Source organism: Rhineura floridana, chromosome 1 (genome assembly GCF_030035675.1).
Source record: "Rhineura floridana isolate rRhiFlo1 chromosome 1, rRhiFlo1.hap2, whole genome shotgun sequence".
Taxonomy (NCBI): domain Eukaryota; kingdom Metazoa; phylum Chordata; class Lepidosauria; order Squamata; family Rhineuridae; genus Rhineura; species Rhineura floridana.
The window spans coordinates 104,874,986-104,895,455 of record NC_084480.1 but is presented as its reverse complement, the minus strand read 5'-3'; the positions used below and the strand labels follow the sequence as shown (position 1 = coordinate 104,895,455).

At 42.3% G+C, this 20,470-nt stretch overlaps 1 protein-coding gene and 1 long non-coding RNA gene across 2 annotated transcripts; both read left to right on the top strand.

The window, feature by feature from the left end:
* Positions 1–63: 63 nt before the first annotated feature.
* Positions 64–12,374, top strand: LOC133385281 (uncharacterized). The gene is made up of 4 exons (XR_009762843.1): positions 64–183; positions 6,893–7,040; positions 10,638–10,787; positions 12,090–12,374. It is a non-coding gene; the product is annotated as an uncharacterized LOC133385281 (long non-coding RNA).
* A 4,916-nt stretch (positions 12,375–17,290) lies between these two features.
* LOC133376708 (tigger transposable element-derived protein 1-like) lies at positions 17,291–18,521 on the top strand. Its single transcript, XM_061609362.1, is given in 4 exon segments — positions 17,291–17,317; positions 17,319–17,993; positions 17,995–18,301; positions 18,304–18,521. Coding segments are annotated over 4 exon segments (1,227 nt in total).
* The last annotated feature ends 1,949 nt before the right edge of the window (positions 18,522–20,470 follow it).

The window sequence follows — 20,470 nt, the reverse complement described above, 5'->3', positions numbered from 1 at the left end:
CGCAAGCGCCGCCTCATAGTTAAGAGTCATCGTCAACGTCACTGTCACTCTCCGGCAGCGCTTTCACACTTCCCTTTCTCTCAAGCTCGAGTCCTGAAAAAGAAGGAGTGGGGAGGGGTGGAGGGAAAGAAAGAAAGGTACTATAGGAAGGAAGACAGCCCGCAGAGACGGCGAAACTAAGGGGTACATTTATATATTGTTATCAGTTTAAAATATAGAGAGGAAGTAGAAAGGGGTTGGGGGAAAGTGGAAAAGGACACCGGGAACCGTTCGGTTATTCTGGGCGATTCCTTTAGGACCAAACAAAATGTCGCAAGTAGCGAGCAAGCTTTCGACTCGTCCACCAGAACTCTTAATCGGTCTTCTAGTTATACAGACCAGGGGGTGGGAACGAACAAGTACAAAAATGCTTATTCCGACGTCACTTTGGGTTCGAAACTTGCTGCTTGGAATTCAAGGCTGTGAAGACGCCAGTCGCCGAAGCAAAGCATTTCCTTTAGCATACCTGGAGGGGGAACGCGGATTGATCTGCTGATCAGTTGCGAAATCTCTTTGAAGCTGAATTAAAAAACAACAACTCGTAAGGTCGTCCCTCTTCTCCTTAACTGTGACCCAAATACGAGAGAAATTAACAACAGCGCAATCCTAACCACATCTACTCAGAAGTAAATCCTATTGTATTAAATGGGCCTTACTTCCAGGTAAGAGATTAGGATTGCAGCCAAAGGTACTGATGAAGACGATCAAAGGGAATGTGAGTTGACTGAAGCCTGTGCGAAAATATTTTAATCCCATCCTCCTAAGGAGATCAGAGCAGCACAATGAAAACAATAAAATACAACAAATAATATAGCACCAGATAACATAGCAGCCAAAAATATTGAATATTCATAGTGCTCAAGAGGCCATTGTTCATCAGTATCCTGATTGTTCAGTAAGCACACACTAACCTGATGGTATGTGAAATACTCTGTTGATGGTTGGATATTCTGTGTGTTCTCTGTTGCATGCTTTGGCTGACTGGGAAATACTCAAAATCCCCAATCACTGCTGCTTATTTGTGGACATACTGCATGATGTCCAGAAAATATGCACAATGCCTGTTTTCTGCAAATTCCTTCATTTCAGATAATCCATACCTTCCTACCTCATTTGTCTACATACACATGTCTACATACACATGTGTGACTACATGTATGTGCCAGCCTAATGCTGGAAGAAAAGAGATTGCAGAGTTAGTCTCAAACAGTGATTCTACTTCCTATTTCTCAGCAAAGAATAGCCACAAGAAATTCAGCTTCCATCAATTATTTAATATAAAATAAAAAAATAAAAATATAAATATAAAATAATATAAAAATAAAAGGACATGGGTGGTACTTAAAGCCTTTTATTTCTTATTCTTGTTAATTAGTAGGATGAGAAATTTTGTTTTGTATTTAATAAGGGTTGTGGTTTCTTAACTGGTCTAATAATCCCCCCTAACTGAATTTCTGTGCTAGGCAAGATGCATTTAAATCTGGATGTTACATATGTTTATAAAATTATGGTCCTCTTATTTCTCTGAGAGAGGTGGCAACTCTTGTTTCATAGCTGATTTTCCAATTCTTATAACTGATTTTTCAGAAATGCAGTGTTTGTGGTGTCATTTCCAGTTTTGTTTTTCCCAAGGTGGGTTGGCTACGTACACAACACACTAAACTGTTATTACTTACACAAGATTCAGACACATGCATTATAATTGTGTCACAGCAGTGCTTGGTGTAGTGCCTTCTGAACAGGGTGAATATCTTTTGAAACAGTTGCAAACTGAAGATGTGTTTCATCCCTGTGACATACTGTTGTTGTTGTCAACAGCTGAACATTGCTTGATTTCTCCTAATAGCTGCTTCTACCACAAATCCAAATTACTGTATTTCTTTCAGCAGAAATCCAAGTCCCTGTATTACTACTAGGATAAATTATAATTAGAAATATTTTCTCTTTGTCATATAGTCCTGTTCAGTGGCCTCTTAATACCAGCAAGATACATAAAATGTGTGTCTTGAAACAGTGAAACTTGAATATACAATGAATAAAAATGAAATGGATCTGTATATAATAGGAAGCCTGTTGGGCTTTTTGAGCCATTTGTTTTCCCTTGCTTCTGTGCTTGCTGAACAGCTGTGACCTTTGTCCTGCATATATTGTACATAGCACATATGTTGACAATGGGACCTTAGAGCTTTATTCTTGTTTTATGGGGATCCATTTTCAGCAGAGATGAGTCTAATCAATATTAATATCAGTATACTAGAGTTTGTTTTTTGTATGTATGCTTTTAGTGCCTGGGGCTACAAGTGTTGCAACAAATAGGAGTGTGGGCCTTGAACTTTCTACTGTGCATGAGTAAGCTTGCGCTGCTAAGATGTAAACATGGATAAAGCAGTTGGTTCTTTCACTCAGCTGCATTTTCATAGAACAGGGTTTCTTTTACTATGCTAGTGATGAGAGACGCTGTTTCCTGAGGTGAGCAGCTGTGGTGACCGTGCAAAACAGGAGTGTACTTCTATTTACGTTAATGTTTGGACTTGAATAAGTGTGGCAGAACCTTTCGGAGTTTCAGAGGCTTGGTTCCAAAGGTTGCAATGCATGAATGGAAGGCAGTTCTGCTCATGCAGGGGTGAGGTGTTACTGATTTCCCTTACCTGCTGCTTCTGAAAACTGGTTTCAGAAGGTCAGGGGATCCTCCAGGGTGGCTTTTTGGGAGGCGCAAAGAGGGGGGCTGCAGACCTGGTAGTAAAACTGGTGACTCCTGCCTGCCTGCATGAGCAGAAGAAACCAAGCCCAGGGCCGGCCCAAGACATGTTTCTGCCTGAGGTGGAACAGTAAATGCCCCCTGCCAAGTCAAGCTGCATTTATTTATTTATTGCATTTGTATACCACCCCATAGCCGAAGCTCTCTGGGCAGTTTACAACAATTAAAAACATTAAAAACAGATATACAAATTTAAAAACACATTTTTAAAAAGCAATTTAAAAACACATGCTAAAATGCCAGGGAGAAGAGGAAAGTCTGGACCTGGCACCGAAAAGATAACAGTGTTGGCGCCAGGCGCACCTCGTCAAGCATTTCATTCCGTAATTTGGGGGCCACAACTGAAAAGGCCATCTCCCTTGTTGCCAGCCTCCCAGCTTCCCTCAGAATAGGCATCCAGAGGAGGGCCTTGGATGTTGAGCGTAGTATATGGGTGGGTTCGTGTCAGGAGAGGCGTTCCATCAGGTATTGTGGTCCCAAGCCATGTAAGGCTTTATAGGTTAAAACCAGCACCTTGAATCGAGCTCGGAAACATACAGGCAGCCAATGCAAGCGGGCCAGAATCGGTTTTATATGTTTGAACCGTCTGGTCCCTGTTACCAATCTGGCCGCTGCATTTTGCAAAAGCTGCATTTTCCGAACCATCTTCAAAGGCAGCCCCACGTAGAGTGCATTGCAGTAATCTAACTTGGAGGTTACCAGAGCATGGACAACTGAAGCCAGGTTATCCCTGTCCAGATAGGGGCATAGCTGGGCCACCAACCGAAGTTGGTAGAAGGCACTCCGTGCCACCGAGGCTACCTGAGCCTCAAGTGACAGAGATGGTTCTAGGAGAACCCCCAAGCTACGAACTTGCTCCTTCAGGGGGAGTGCAACCCCATCCATGACAGGTTGGACATCCACCATCTGGTCAGAAGAACCACCCACTAACAGCATCTCTGTTTTGTCTGGATTGAGCCTCAGCTTATTAGCCTTCATCCAGTCCATTGTCGCAGCCAGGCACCGGTTCAGCACATTGACAGCCTCATCTGAAGAAGATGAAAAGGAGAAATAGAGCTGCGTGTCATCAGCATACTGATGGCAACACACTCCAAAGCTCCGGATGACCACACCCAACGGTTTCATGTAGATGTTGAACAGCATGGGGGACAGAACTGACCCCTGCAGAACCCCATACTGGAGAGTCCAGGGTGCCAAGTAATGTTCCCCAAGCACCACCTTCTGGAGGCGACCTGCCAAGTAGGAGTGGAACCACCGCAATGCAGTACCTCCCACTCCCAACTCAGCTAGTCTTCCCAGAAGGATACCATGGTCGGTATTGAAAGCCGCTGAGAGATCAAGGAGAATCAACAGAGTCACACTCCTCCTGTCTCTCTCCCGACAGAGGTCATCACAGGGTGACCAAGGCTGTTTCCGTGCCAAAACCAGGCCTGAAACCCGACTGAAATGGATCCAGATAATCGGTCTCATCCAAGAGTGTCTGGAGCTGGCCTGCCACCACTTGTTCAAGGACCTTGCCCAGGAATGGAACATTTGCCACTGGCCTATAGTTATGAAAATTTTCTGGGTCCAGAGAGGGTCTTTGAGTGGTCTCACTATCCCTCTTTCAGGCATCCAGGGACCACCCCCTCTCACAGAGGGGCATAAATCACTTCCCTGGCCCAGCCAGCTGTTCCATCCCTGCTAGTTTTTATTAGCCAAGAAGGGCAAGGATCCAGCACTAGACGTATTCTAGGAAAACAGGAAGCTGCCTTAAACCGAGTCAGGCAAGCAGCCTTAGCCCAGTATTGTAGACAATGGCTGGCAGCAGCCCTCCAGGATTTCAGGATGGGGTCTTTCCCAGCCGTACCTGGAGATGCTGGGGGCTGAACCTGGGACCTTCTACATGCAAAATACATGTTCCATCACTGAGCTACGGCCCTTCCCCCCCAAATCAAAAAGTCAGTTAAGTTATTTTGGCACCTGAGGCAGAAAATCTGAGAAGCACCTTTCCCTCTGCTAGTAAAAATAATAATATAAAAATACATAGGAAAAAATATAACAAATTAAAGAACCAACACAGCTACCTTTATGTTACACACAAAACCAGCTGCTTTAGGTGGACACCTCACTCTTCCTAATGGTACAGCTGTCCTTTATATTTTTAAAAAGCTTACAGTTCATTCTGTGCATGCTTACTCAGATGTAAGCCCCACTGAGTTAAATGGAAATTAATGCCTGAGTAAACATATAGGATATGGTTGTATGTGTTTGTGCCTATTTTCCTCAGAGCTTGGAAGATTACTTTTAAAAGGTAATAAATTACAGTTACAATTACATGGCCCCAAAAGCAGTAATTACCATCACAATTGCAATTGCTCTGAAAGTAACTGATTACTTTTTCTCAAAAGTAATCACTACAATTACATTTCAGCAGGGCCAGTTCTAAAGGTTGGGCACTGACCAAGGGCCCAGGAGCCTCACAGGGCCCCTTCACCAACCTCAGCCCATCCCAGCGACCCCAGCTCTTCTCCTTTTGCCACCGCCACCACCTTAATATTTCCCCTCAAAGCCTCGATCTTGATTTTTCCCCTCAGAGCCCGCTGGGAAGCTTCCTCCTTCTGCGCATGCCTGGTCTTGTCCTCCTCCTCCTCCTCCTCCTCCAAGAGGGAAGAATCACCACAGCAAGTGTGGAGGAGAGGCACACATACACTTCCGGCTCTCTGTTGTGCTGCTGAGAGACGAGCAATTACAAAAGGCACAAGGAAGCCGTTTTGGAGAACTATAATTAGTTGCATTTCTCCTTTTGCTGTCGCTGCTGCTGCCACATCTATGTTCTTCCCCCTCAATGCTTCGATCTTTCCCTTCAGAGTCGGCTAGGATGCTTCCCCCTTCTTTGCATGCTGGGTCTTCTCCAAGAGGGAAGGATCACCATATGGAGCAACAAGGAGTAGCATGCATACACTTCCGGCTCTCGAGCGAACTCAAAGGGCGCAAGGAAGACCTTTTGGGGAGCTCCAGTTGCTGGAATGGAAAGCAATAGCAGCTGCCAGTAAAAGCACAGTGAGGCAAGGGACCCTCTTGCAAAGCAAGTATTTTAAGTCATATTTTCTCTCCCCCTTTTTATTAAAAGTTCATCACAAATTCAGTAGCAAAGGGGGAGGGGCACAGGAAGAAGGCAGGGGTGGGAGAGGCTTTTTACAATTAATTGAGATATGTGTAGCACCTCATATATATATATATAACAATAACCAAAAAAAGCACTGCCCCTGTTCATATATATTTGGCATACCACCTTACAAACTTTTAATGGCTTTTTTCTAAAGCCCTTCGCTGCAAGGGCAAGCCTAGCCTTTGGAGGGAGGAGACTTTGAAACCCATTCACATGTGTCCTTTTTGGAACTGTTGTGTTTGCAACACGTGCCTGGATCAAGGCTCAAGAGAGGCTCAGGCTGGTGATGCTTCTCTTCCCTACCCCCCCTTATAGGGTTGCCAGGTTCAATCCCTGAGACTGGTCCTGTATCTTTAGGAGAAGAGAAGGCCAGCCAAGTGCAGGTGTTCTTGCAACCCTGTAATAGGAAAAACCACAAGGTAGAATTCTCCCTCCCCCCTGCACAATTTTTAAAGATACAAAAGACCTCTTGGTTGCCAGGCCCAGCCTCCAAGAGGTCTTTTGTATCTTTAAAAGTTGTGCAGGGGGAAGGGAGAATTCCACCTTGTGGTTTTTCCCATTACAGGGTTGCAAGAACACCTGCACTTGGCTGACTTTCTTTTCTCCTAAAGATACAGGACCAGTCTCAGGGATTGAACCTGGCAACCCTACCCCCTTAAGAGGTGGAGGAGGTTTTGCTTTGCCAACTGCACATGTAGAGGCAGGGGCTTGGGACAGGCTAGAGGGGGAGGAAGCAAACTTGAAAGCAAACACAGACAAAATTACAGTCCTTAGTGCCATCATATGCTTGTGTTTCATAGGGCTTCCATCCTCCCAGGCAAATGTGCAAAGGACTGCAACCCAGTTAAAGGAACAAAGCACTTTTCATTGGCAGCTGTTTCTTCCTCTCTCTCACTCCCTTTCTAAAATTAACATCTGTGTTGTTCCTTTATTACATGGTGAAGAGAGTTTTGAAAGGGGGCTGGCTTCTTGCACTGGTTTCTTCCTGAAGCGGGTGGAGGTAGCATGCAGATGAACTTGAAAAAAAAATGAAAAGGACTGCCTTCAAGTCAATTCCGACTTATGGGCGACCCTATGAATAGGGTTTTCATGGTAAGTGGTATTCAGAGGGGTTGCACCATTGCCTTTCTCTGAGGCTGAGAGGCAGTGACGGGCCCAAGGTCACCCAGTGAGCTTCATGGCTGTATGGGGATTCAAACCCTGGTCTCCCCCAAGTCGTAGTCCAGCACCTTAACCACTACACCACACTGGCTCTCAAGATGAACTTGAGGAGTTCTGTATTTGCATGCGGTGGTGTTATTTTCTTGTACTGTTCCTTGGTGTTCTTGGTATGTGGATGCTACTAAGCCCTCTCTTGTCCTGCCTGTCTCTGATCTGGCAGAAGTCCTTTGGTTGCCTCCCCCTTGCTAGCCCAGCATGTGTGCTTTTCTCATGGTTTGGAGGCAAGCACTACTGAAAAAACTGGGCGGAACGTGTTTTAGTTGCATGTTAATTTTCTGAAAATTGCAGGGGAAGAGGTAAAATTTATGATGGTTGTTTAAGTTATGCACATTTTTTGTTTACATCTAAGTTCTGTCTCAAGTTCTGTCTCTGTCAGTGCAATCCTATGTCTACTTGGATGTAAGTCCCAATCAGTCTATTTTTTTATTTATTCAGTTTATATCACACCCTTTCTCCCAAAGGAGCCCAGGGTGCAGGTAAGTGTGCATAGGATTGCAGATTAAAGCTGCAATCCAATACACACTTATCTGGGAGTAGGTCTTATTGAATTCAATGGAGTTTATTTCTGAGTAAACATGTATTGGCTTGCACTATAAGTTATACCTCTAATTTTTGTCAACAGTAAAACTTAGAGGTATTTAAAAGGCACCTAATGAGATACTAAAGTTTTTATTGTTTTTCTTGGACAATAAGGTGTTGTCATATCATAACTAAAATTTTGTTTTAGTTTGGAAAATGGAAATGGACTGCCTTCAAGTCAATCCTGACTTATGGCGACCCTATGAATAGGGTTTTCATGGTAAGCGGTATTCAGAGGGGGTTTACCATTGCCTTTCTCTGAGGCGAGAGGCAGTGACTGGCCCAAGGTCGCCCAGTGAGCTTCATGGCTGGGTGGGGATTCAAACCCTGATTTTCCAGGTCATAGTCCAACACCTTAACCACTATGCCACACTGGTTCTCTTTGTTTTAGTTTAACCAGGTTTTAAGTTTAAAGGGGAGGAGCCAAGGTCAAAGGGTGTGGTTTAAGAGGTGGGGCCAAGAGGCCCTCTGACACCCTATGCCCAGGGCCCCCAAGAAACCTGGAGCCAGCCCTGCATTTCAGTTACTTTTTAAAAAAACGCCTACAAGATGCTGGCCTTGGCTGCTGCACATCTAAGTAGCTTAAAACAACATTAAAAATAAATACACACATACAGAGGTAGTAGAATAATTCTTCTTATCCATAAGATAGCAGTGGGGGTCTCTCCACTGATAAGGGAGGTGGGGAGGGAGGCAGAGGCCACTACTCAGATCTTTGCACATCAAACCAAGTGCAACCTACCCCCCCCCCCTCAGCCAGCCAGCCAGCATAATCTCTCTCACTTAACCACCTCCCGGACCCTGCCCTGCCACCAACTAAGGGACACTCACCCAAGCAAACATTTTCCCCTGAGATGCAAAAAAGTTAAAATACTGCAAATGCAGCACAGTAGCCAGAAAGGGTGGTGGAGGCCACTTTGTGTGCCAAGTGCAAACACAGTATTTTCTCTCTCTCTCTCTCTCTCTCTCTCTCTCTCACGCACGCACGCACACACGCACGCACGCATGCACGCACGCACGTCATCTTTCACCTCCCCAGTTCTTTATCTCCATTCTGCTGCTGCTTCCTTCTCCTTCTTTATCCATGTTCTTGCTCTCCGGCTCCTTTTTCCCTCCACTTCATTCTTCACCGCCACCATCCATTTTTTTAAACAATTGTCTTCTCCACTCCACCCTGTCTAACTCTCCACCTCCTCCCTCGTCGCCTCCTACCCACCCACAGAGCTTGAGGGAAGAGCAACGCTACACAGAAGCCCAGTTTGAGGCACAGGATTTTCATCCACAAATCAGAGGAGTAGAAGACTTCCCCTGCTTCCCCCCCCAAGTAATGCCCAAAAGTAATGCTGGAAACATTACAATTACTCCACAAAAGTACTAAAATTACTGCCAAGTTCTATTACAATCAAAATGTAAAGGAATTACCCACTCGTTCCTCAAAAAAGTAATGAATTACTTCCAAGCTCTGATTTTCCTACTCTTGCATTATCTTTCCCCATGCCTTTCACTACACTGTACATTCAGATTCTCTAAGCTTTTCTCTGTAGTTTCACCTGTCACCATTGTCCCTAAACCAAGGATTCACTTCTTATTCTGACCTTCTCTTTTGCTACTCAGTAGCTCCTCAGGAACTTGCAGTGTTCATCTTTTGAATGGGTTGACATGAACAAATATTTACATGCCAGCATCCTATATTTGAACTTCTCTATTTTTGTTAACCCAGAAGCAAAGAAATAATGTGTTCATGAGGACAAGGGCAAGTGAAGTCAACAACCAAATGTATATTAAGAAAGCAATTATAAATCATATGCAGCGTAATCTACTTCCTCTAACGTAGTCTCCTGTCAGCTTACGCCTTTGTCTCTTCCTGTATGTGCTCACCAGCAGGGTATAGTCAGATAAAACCAAGAGCTGCCCTGATGTGTTTACTAGAAGCAGACTATGGTGATTTATGATTTGTTTCATAGGGCCAGAGGTTTAATTTTATTTCATAATAGCCTTCTGGAATTCTATGAATAGAAATTTTCTTGAGCTAAAGATTGAGACATGGATTATATTTAGGTTAGTCAGAGAGTTAAATACTTGATTGAAATCCTACTGCAAATTGTACATGAATGTACACATTTACATAAGAAATCTGAATAGTTTAGGGATGCTTTTTGTGACTTTTTCTTAAGGGTTGGGTGAAAGATTATGCAAGGATAAGCAGTTTAAAAATCCAGTTCCTTTTTGCAACCAATGTTCGCTGTGATAATCTTATCTTCTATAATACTGGATCACAAACAGCAGCGGCTATGATTTTGTACCTAATTACTTGTACATACTTGCTGTTGAAATCAGTGGCATAGAGTGCATAGAACTGCAAGTTGTTTTAGTCCAGAGCACTGTGGACTCCATTTATTTCCTATTTAACTAAAGTAGTATTTTAATGATAATATATTAATAGGAATATTTGGAACAACATTTATTACATTGAAATTATAGGTAAGATATACAGACTTTGGATTTCAATAGAGTCTGTTTTTGGATTCTGTTATTGTGCTTATTCAGTTATTTTTAGTTGCATGAATTAGCATTTATTATATTTCTAGCCTACCCATTCTGAAGATATGGGGCACTTAAACAGCCATCCATATTCTTCCCCTATTAATCTTCGCTTCTATCTCCCCTTTCTCTGCTGTCTCCCTCTTGGTCAAGAGGTAGATTATAAGCTCTTTAGTGTAGTTCTGTTCCAAAATCTGTCCTCCAATTTCTTAAAAGTTTTCTTCCCTTCCATTTTTTTCTCTCATTCATTTTAAAATTTCTTTAGGATTTTGGTGGATGCAGAGTTTTGAGTTTTATTTTCTTGTTTTAGACTGACCAAGGGTGATGTATGCATGTTTTACTTTCCAGCAAACATTTCTCCAGCGCTTGGCAGCCTTCTTGGCTGTCCACACTTCCTGAACTAAAAAAGCCCCATTGGAAGAGTTATCTCATGAGGTCTTCCCCTGGGCTTTAATTGCACCATGGGCACCTGGGAAGATTGCAGAGTGCACACCACTGGTGAGATGATTTGTAGAATGTGTTATGAGACATTTGCTGTTAGCCTCCATTCAGGAGTGAACCAAAGGTTGGCTCAACTAACAAAGTAAAATTCCCTGTTACCACCATATTTTCTGTCCTATTTACTCCTTGATGCCTAAACCTCTTGCTGGCAAGGTTACAAGGTGAAAGGAACTTCATTGATTAAATCAACCCATTCCTGGGTTGCAATTATGAAAATGAGAATAACTGGGAAACAAAAGGTCACCACATGCAGGTTTTGGGACATAAAAACCCTGCATCAGATTCCTGAGACAGCCTCCCTCCAATGACTAGACATCCTATAGAAATGCAAATGCGGACCAGACAGAGCAGTCATGTCCCAATGCAGGTGTGCTGACAAGTCATGAAGCCACATGTCACAGTTACTGTCCTCAACAGGTAATCCATTTAGAGAGCCATCCAAGAGATAAACTTTCTTGATGGCATCCCACCATAGGCAAGCTAACATTCCCCCTCCAAACATCCCCCCTCTCTATGCATGCCCCCATGCCACCCCTCATGTCACCAAAACCCCTCATTCCATCACCAGGATTCCCACCCGTCACTCCTCTCTCTTACATGGTGGGGTTCCCCCCCAATCACCTAACCCCTCCCTTGGATATACACTCCCATGAATTCTAAATATATTGTTGCACGCCTCCCCCAATCTCCAAGCGGTGAGATTTCAGGGGTCCCTGCACTCATCCAGGATTTGGTTTCCTTTGGGAAGAAGGTCAGCGGAGACTGCGGTGTCTTTATGAAATATGGTTTATTTATTTACACACATTCCAACCTGAGCTTCAGAATGGAGGGGTTCAATGCATCAGCAGTCCAATACCCAGCTTTTCCATCTGGGTGCAGGGGCATCCTATAGCCATGATGCAGAGGGATAGTCTCTCTGCGTGCCTGCAGCCCCAGCCATTCTCTAGAACACACTAAAAAACTACAGGCACAAAACTCTCCTAGGCTCCAGGAGGGGGGGAATGCTCTCCTGAAGAGTTTCAATAACAAAAGGATCTTCCTGGCCCATTTCACCAGTTGCCGGGGCAACCGAAAGGCCCATCATCTTACCTGGCCACTCCATTTGGCCACTCCAAAGGAGATTCATCTGGGTAGCAGAGCCAGCCACCAGGGCATAGGATTCCAAATCAGAGGTTGGAAAGGTGACCCATAGAAATCATCCATTCCAACCCCCCCCCCATGCTCATAACAATATATTTAAGAGGAGAGTTTACCCTTGCTTCTCTGTCTAATATTCCTCTCCCATCACCTTTCCCCTAGACTCCACAATGATCTCAAGGAGCATCTTTGGCTCACTGATGGACTCCAGACCTAAGGCCTGGTGAAAGAGCCATGCCTGTGATCCTGCTCTCCTAACAAAGTTCTGCAGTCACTTCATGCATACAGTTCCTGAGCTCAGAGCTTGGGTCCCCAGCACCTTCACCTTCTCCACCCACTCATCTTCAGGAGTGCTTTAGCCAGTGCTAGGAGAAGTAACTGCACCTCTATCTTCCATTGCTATTTCCTCCTTTTTTGTGTAGCAACTCTTATTCCTTTAAGTTAAAAGTGTGGTTGACGTAGAATGTTTTTTTGTGCTGTGTATGTATATGCTGCCAAACCTTAATCACTACATTATTTAAAATATCTTGTATTATTTCTAATAAATATCTCCTTTTTCAATAGTTTTGGGGTGGGCACACGTTTGCTAGTCATTGGAGGGTTTAGAAGCACACACTCAGGATAGCACATGGTTTGACTCCAGTAAAAGATTCTGCCTGTTTAGAAAGTGTTTTAGGGATAATGTGTGGGATTCACAAGCACACATGTTCACAAATGAAAGAAAAGAACACACCTTGTTCACCAAAGTAAGATGAGCGCAACAAAAACCCTGCATCCCATTCATGAGAATTTCACTGAAATTTTCTCTCCCCTTCAGTAATTTTTTGGAAGCAGTTTCTTTTTTCATAAATTGATAAGAAAATGGTAAAAAACAAAACCCTGTGAGATCAGCTTTTGGCACAGCACTACTTTGCAAGTAGGGACATGTCCTTTTGCTTATCTGCCTATCCATCTATTGATGAGGATGATGAATTCTACAAAACAGAACGGTAATGCACACAATTCAGTTCAATTTTCTCCTTGGATTTCATTGTGCACCAGCGAGAGGGGAAATATCAAAAGATTTGGGAAAATCTCAAAGTTTGCAGAAGTACAAAAAATTGTTAGGCAACAAAGTCTGTGGGGGAGCCCCAAAACAGTGCAGTGAAGACTTGTGACTGTTTTGGTGTGTGTGTGCATGTGCACATGTGTGCATGAGAGAGAGAAATGGGAAACTGTGTGTGTGGAGTGTTTAGAACCCTAAACAGTGAGCACACAACACTGTGCTGCAGGTCCCACTTGTATCATCTAATTCAGGGAAGGGCAAGCTATAGTCTGTAAGGGGGCACATTCTCTTTGGGTAAATTGTAGGGGCACCATATGTTGGCAGTGGGTGGGTCCATCCCCTTTTCTCTCTTCTGGTCTCCTCTTCCTCCTTTTCCTTCAGGATGCAGATGCAGGGATGGATGGGTTGTTGTTGCAATAATTCTGAATTTTTAAGAGGGCTTTTGAATTTAGGCCCAGGGCTGCAGATTGCCCACCTCTGCTTTAACCCAATTAAACTTTCCTGAGTCCTAAAGGCCAGCCCAAACAGGCAAGGTCTTAAAATATTTTTGAAATGTATCGTAAGGGAGTTCTACAATCAGGAGACAGCCACAAAATGGCCTTTCTTCCTCTCTCTCCTGCCTCTATTGCATTTATTTATTTGCCATTATTTTTAGTTGCATAAATTAACATTTACTAATATTTGTCATTTTGGGAGTCATATTGGAATACTTATACTGAATACCTTGGTTTGTCCCTCATTTTTGTATAATTGCTGCCCCACTTTTCTAATGCTTTTAAGGGATGGAAAATATTGGCCTGTGGATGGAATCTCTGTGCAGAGAGCGACATCTTTAAGGGCAGGTCATGCCACAATTAAAGTTTATGAATGAAAAATAAGAATAAAGTGATGGCATGATTTCCACATGATTTACCACTTTTTTGGCACAAAGTACATGAGACATCTGATGTCTTAACCAAATATTTTAGCATATTGTTTTGACGTGATTAGAACATTAGTGTAGTTTGGATATGTAATTTGTTTTTTAAAATAAAATAGACAGAAATGTGTTAGAAATAAATAGGTACAAGTTTTTGATAACAGAATTTGCTGATATGATAGCTGCAGACCTCCCTGCCCAATATTGCTTTTGCAGCTAAGGAAGATGGAATTATCAGTAACATTTGTAGATATTTTGTTATTCTGACATTATTATTTGGGGGCACTTTTCTGACTTACCTCTTAATTTTTTTATACTCTAGTTTTGAACAGATGGTTGAAGATGTTTAAAAGTGCTGTCCTACACAAAGGTACTGAGACATTCCTAGTGTGCAAGTTCCTCTGCTGTCTTATGAGCCAGCAACATGTGTGTGCATTATTTATTTACTTATTAATGCATATATATATATATCCTGCCTTTCCCCCAAGGAATTCAAGGAGGCATATATGGTTCTCCCTCTCCTTGTTTTATCTCCTGAACAACTCTGTGAGGTCTGGTTGGGCTGAGAGACTGTGACTGGCCTAAGACCAGCCAGTGAGCTTTGTAGCTGCATGGGGATTTGAACCCTGGTCTCTCAGATCGTGGACTAACTCAAATGACTACACCACACTGGGAACAGGATACAACTGTGCTAGTTGCTTCAGCTGTAGCTGTTCCCTCTGTCAAAGAGACATGCTGGAGTTTAGATTTAAAATTACTTGTCTCTTCAGCGCTGGAAACTACTTGGTAACAGCAGCAAGCGAAGATCCAGCTGTACACTCAGTTTATACCATTAGATTTAAGCTGTGTGACTTGATCAGCTATTAAAGAGCTTTAAATTTTGTTAAATGACATTTATTCCTAAATGGATTTTTTTTAGTTAGTTTTAGTTGTAGGACTAGCCTGTTGTCTGGGACACTACCTCATGAACCTAAAAAATGTATGTTTCAAAGAAGCCAAAGGCTTCTAAACAGGTAATGAACTCTGGGATTACATAACAGCTCGACATAGCCATAGAGATCCTTCTGGTTTCCTCAGAACAATGACTAAGGGCACATCCATATTGTGGTTTAATGTGGATAGTGAACTTGTGCGTTCCTTAATTCTCCATCATCCATATAACGTTTACTTAACAACCACTGCTTTCCTAAACTTTATCATCCTAAAAATCTGATTTTTCCCTACCCTACTTTAATCTGAATTGGGGGGGGGAATCGCATGTAAAGCACTACTTGTAAGGGATCTTCAGATGCCTTATCCCAGGTTTTCAGAAGTGGGTGGTTAAGACTGCCTACAGCCTTCTCCTTGCCTTGTTTTACCTCTCTACACCTCATTTGTATTTCCGGCTGCAATCTCATCAACTTCCTGTTGGCTGCCAGCTCCTTCTGGCTGACTCTTGATCCTGCTGCTTTTTTTATTTATTTGAAAAACTCATTTGCGATGTTTTCAGGCTTTAGATGGGAGCCTCAATGGAAGAGGGAAGATGTGAGCCTTCTTTTGAAATGTGCATGGAGTGCTGAGAGAGAGAGAGAGAGAGAGAGAGAGAGGAGAAGTGTGTGCGTGTGTATTCATTGCTTGGTATTGGAGGGGAGCGTGATGGAATGAGGGAAGGGTACCATGGATGACATTGGAGGAGATAGTTTTGTTTTCCAATATCTCCAGAATTCAAGGTCTGCAGTAAGAAGGGGCTGTCTATTTTGACTGCATTCTCTCTTATGTTAGAAGATGAAGGGTAAGGTTCTGGTTTTCCCGTTTTCTGCAAGATTCCATTGATAGCTATGTTCTGTCTTCATCTCCTTGTATGATTGGGATTAGATTTCTTAGGTGTGCTGCATCGTGGTACAGTTTTAGCTGTGAGATTTCTACTCCCCCTTGATTTGTGGTCAGTCAGACTGACTGACTGACTGACTGATTTGTGGTTTTATATAGGATTGATTGTCATAAGCGTGGTTCCCACCCCCCGGTGTATGTATTTGATTAGAAGGGTCTGCCATCTCTTTAGTGTTGCCAGTGGAAGTGTGAGTGGATGGTGTGAAAGAGGTAATAGTGTTTAAATAGTACCATCATTTTGACTGCTGTCATTCATTCTAGCTAGATGAGTTGTGATTTTCTCCATTTGATCAACATGTTTTAAATTTCATTTGTTAATGGTCTGTAGTTTAATGCTTTAGCTCTAGCTAAGTTTTTTGGTATTTAAATGCGTTAGGGCAGATTTTCAGGGTTTTTTGTTGTAACTTTTGTTGTGTGTTGGGAGCTATACTTAGGTACATCATTTCCAATTTCTCAAAATTAATTTGTAATCCGGCCAGTTTTCCATATTGGGTGATGACTTCTATCAGTTCGGTTATGGCTTGTTCCGGGTTGGTCACCATTATTGCAATGTCATTGGCAAAAAAGTTTAGTAGGAGGTTTCTTCCTTTTTGTGTGAGTCCTTTTATGGTGGTGTCCATTCTCAGTGCTCTGGCTAGTGGTTCCATTGCCAGTACAAAGTACAGGGATGATAGTGGGCATCTCTGCTTCGTGCTCCTGTTTGTATTGAACCAGTATTTCTTCATTCCTTCATATATGCGCTTGATGGTAGATGTGAATGTGTTCCCCACCCTCATTTCTGTCAGCATCTAGATTAGGAATTGACATATCAGTTTGTCAAAGGCCTTACTGGCATCAACAGACAGGATAGCTATTGGGTTTTTTTAGTGTGTCTTCCACAGTGCACTGCACTGAATAATTTGCATATGGGATCTACAATTGTTCTTTGTTATGAATCCCACCTGGTCAGAGTGTAAGTATTGGTCAGTCTCTTCAATACAGTAGGGCCCCGCTTTGCGGTGCTTTGCTAATGCGGCGGTTTTCAATTATATCCATGTTTTGCTATCTTTGACGCTTGTTCCGCTTTTTCGGCATTTTTGCAGCATGACGCCCAACGCCCTTCTCAGACTCAGCTGCTGAGCGCGTCATCAGAACTTGGAAAAGTTACTTTTTAAAACTACAGTTGGGCTGATGGGAGTTGTAGTTCAAAAAAGTAATGTTTCAAGCTCTGACGATGCGCTCAGCAACTGAGTCCGAGAAGGACTTCGGGCCCATTTTATTGTCGGTGATTCAGTCTGATTTAGCATTTATGTGCTCTGCGTCTCTCTGTATTCTGGCAAATTTCCAAACTTTCAAAGGTTAAGGTTATTATTATACAATACAATATTTATATATACTGTACTGTATAAATACATATAAAATATATAATAATTTATAATATATGAATTTATTTATAATATATAAATATAATTATATATATATAATATTATATGCAGTACAGTAATACTGTATAATATATATATATATATATAATATTTTGTGTTAATTACAATGGCATCTCAGTGTAGTACTAGTGATAAAAAAAAGGAATCGTAAGCCTCTTACTTTAAGTGCCAAGTTAGAAATGATTCAGCTAAGTGATCAAGGCATGTCTATGGCTGAGACAGGCCGTAAGCTAGGTTTCACTCGCCAAACAGTTAGTACAATTGTGAACGCTAACGAGAAAGTGTTGAAGGAAATTCAAAGTGGTACACCAGTGAACACTAAAGTGATAAGAAAACGTGATAACCTTATTGCTGACATGGAAAAACTTTTACTGTTGTGGATTGAAGATCAAACCAGTCACAACGTGCCATTAAGCCGAGCCATCATCCAGGGCAAGGCCCTAAGTCTCTTCAATGCTACGAAGGCTGAGAGAGGTGAGGAAGCTGCTGAGGATAAATTCGAAGCTAGCAGAGGCTGGTTTAATAGGTTTAAGGAAAGAAGCCATCTCCACAACATCAAAGTTCAGGGTGAAGCAGCTAGTGCTGATGCAGTAGCTGCAGAAAGTTATCCACGTGAGCTTTCTAAGATCATCGAAGATGGTGGATATACTAAGCAGCAGATTTTCAACATGGACGAAACAGGCCTATATTGGAAGAAGATGCTGTCTAGGACTTTTATTGCTAAAGAGAAGTCAATGCCTGGCTTCAAAGCTGCGGAAGACAGGCTAACTCTCTTGTTAGGGGCTAATGCAGCTGGTGATTGCAAGTTAAAAACCTATGATGATTTATCACTCAGAAAATCCTAGGACCCTAAAGAACTATGCAAAAGCTAGCCTCCCTGTTTATTATAAATCCAATTCAAAATCTTGGATGACTGGTGATCTTTTCTCAAAGTGGTTCACGGACTATTTTAAGCCTACAGTTGAGGCTTACTGCAAGGAAAAGAACATTCCTTTTAAGATTTTACTTCTTGCGGACAGTGCCCTTGGCCATCCTAGAGCTCGAATTGGTTTGTACAAAGAGATAAATGTTATTTTTCTACCTGCAAATACAACTTCATTGCTGCAGCCTATGGACCAAGTATAATTGCAGCGTTTAAATCCTATTACCTAAGAAGAACTTTTGCTAAGGCTATAAATGCCTTAGACAATGGTATGGTGGTGGGGCAAAGCGATAATAAATTAAAAGCATTTTGGAAAGGCTTCATGATTTTGGATGGTATAAAAACTATTAGAGATGCATGGGAGGAAGTTAAACAACATTGTAGTAGTATTGCTCTAAAGACTTTGGGAGACTAGTTGATATGACTCTACCATTTCTCTGTTTTTATTCAGTTTAAGGATGATTGCTATTCTTGTTTGCTTCCAGGTGTCCAGTACCTTGCCCCCTGATGGTATATCATTGAACAGGCTATGTAGCTGAGGTAGCAGTTCTGTTTTGAAGGTTTTGTAGAAGAGACCTATATAGCCATCTGTGCTTGGTGATTTCCCTGGCTTTAGTTACTTAACAACATTGTTGATTTCTTCTAGTGGTATGGGTGAATTGAGCATCTCTGTAAGTTGTCGCAGAAGGGGGTCTATTCCCACCTTATGTAAGTATTCTCATATTGTGTCTTCTTTCACCTCTGTAGGGGCATACATTAGGGTTGCCAGGCTTAGGGCCTGAGACTGATCCTGTATCTTTAGGAGAAGAGAAAATCAGCCAAGTGCAGGTGTTCTTGCAACATTGTAATGGGAAAAACCACAAGGTGGAATTCTCCCTCCCACTTCCACAACTTTCAAAGATACAGAAGACCTCTTGGAGGCTGCGCCTGGCAACCAAGAGGTTTTCTGTATCTTTAAAAGTTGTGCAGCGGAAAGGGAGAATTCCACCTTGTGGTTTTTCCCATTACAATGTTGCAAGAACACCTGCACTTGGCTGATTTTCTCTTCTCCTAAAGATACAGGATCAGTCTCAGGCCCTGAACCTGGCAACCCTAGCGTACATAGAGGCATAGAATTCCTTGAACTGTTGTGCGATTTTGTCATGGTTATATATTTTGTCCTTTTTTTGGCGAGTATGGATGTGATGGTGGTGCATTGTCTTGTGTTTTTTAGTTGATTGATAGCCAGGAGTTTCAAGTTCTTGTATTCCTAGTAAGCTAGGTTGGTGTATTGTAAGGTGAGTATTTTGCTGGTCGCTAAGGCTTTGTATTCAGTTTTTTTCCTGAGTAGTATTCTGTATACCCTGTTGCTATTTCGTCTTTCTTCCTTCCTTTTAAAGGTTGATTAGGCAAAGCAGGTATTGAGGCCACAAGCCCTTTCCTGTTAATCTTCTATATTCAGCAGAAGACTGCCTCTGAACCTGGAAGTTCCATATAGCCATAAATCGACAAAAACCTTTCTTCTCCAGGTTCAGAAACAGTCTATTTTTGAATATGCTAAAAGAAATAAACAATGTAAAAACTTTTAAAAAACAAGTAAACTCCACTGTCCTGAACCATGCACAGTTTTATTTTGCATACTATACAACAGAAAGCAGAAACATAAAGCATTATTACCCTATTCTTCAGCCTAAAGAAGTTCCCAGAGTTGTTTACTAAGATAAACCATTAAAAGTTTTAAGGTAGAGCATCACTTTTATAAAGGGCAGTGATACGGCGCCTCTGATCCTGTTAATGTTCAGTCAAAGCCTGCACATAACTTCTACAGTTTTAATTCAGGTGAAAAAGGCAGGAAAGCAACAAGTTACAGTGAACTTCAACAAGCTGAAGAAAAACTCCACATTCCATTTTTGAATCCTACCCTCACCTAACCCAAAATGGAGAACAGGAAGGGCAAAAAAAAGAGAAAAGTTTGCATATGCTCAGTTGATAGAGAAGGGAAGAATGAAGACAGAGGCAGTCTTAGAGGCGGGCAAGCAGGAAATGCGAATGATTGAAAATAAGGACATGAATGGAGAGGAAACCACTTATTTATTTTTGAAAAAACAAAGACAAGCCACTGGAATATGGACTGTCGGGGAACTAACAGAAGAGGCAAAATGTGAATTTTTGAGGAGGTATGGATAAGCCCTAAGTCTTGCACAGTTTATTGTATGGGTAGAAATATACTCACTGTTCTGCCGGTTCCAGTGCGTCTCCATGTCTGTCTTTTGAAAACGGGCACACAGCGCTAGTCATATCCCACCCTTTTTAAAATGTAAAACCTGATGAGAACAGCTTGAGTGCATTTTTTTTTAAAAAAAAAATCAGCTTTAAACAGATTTT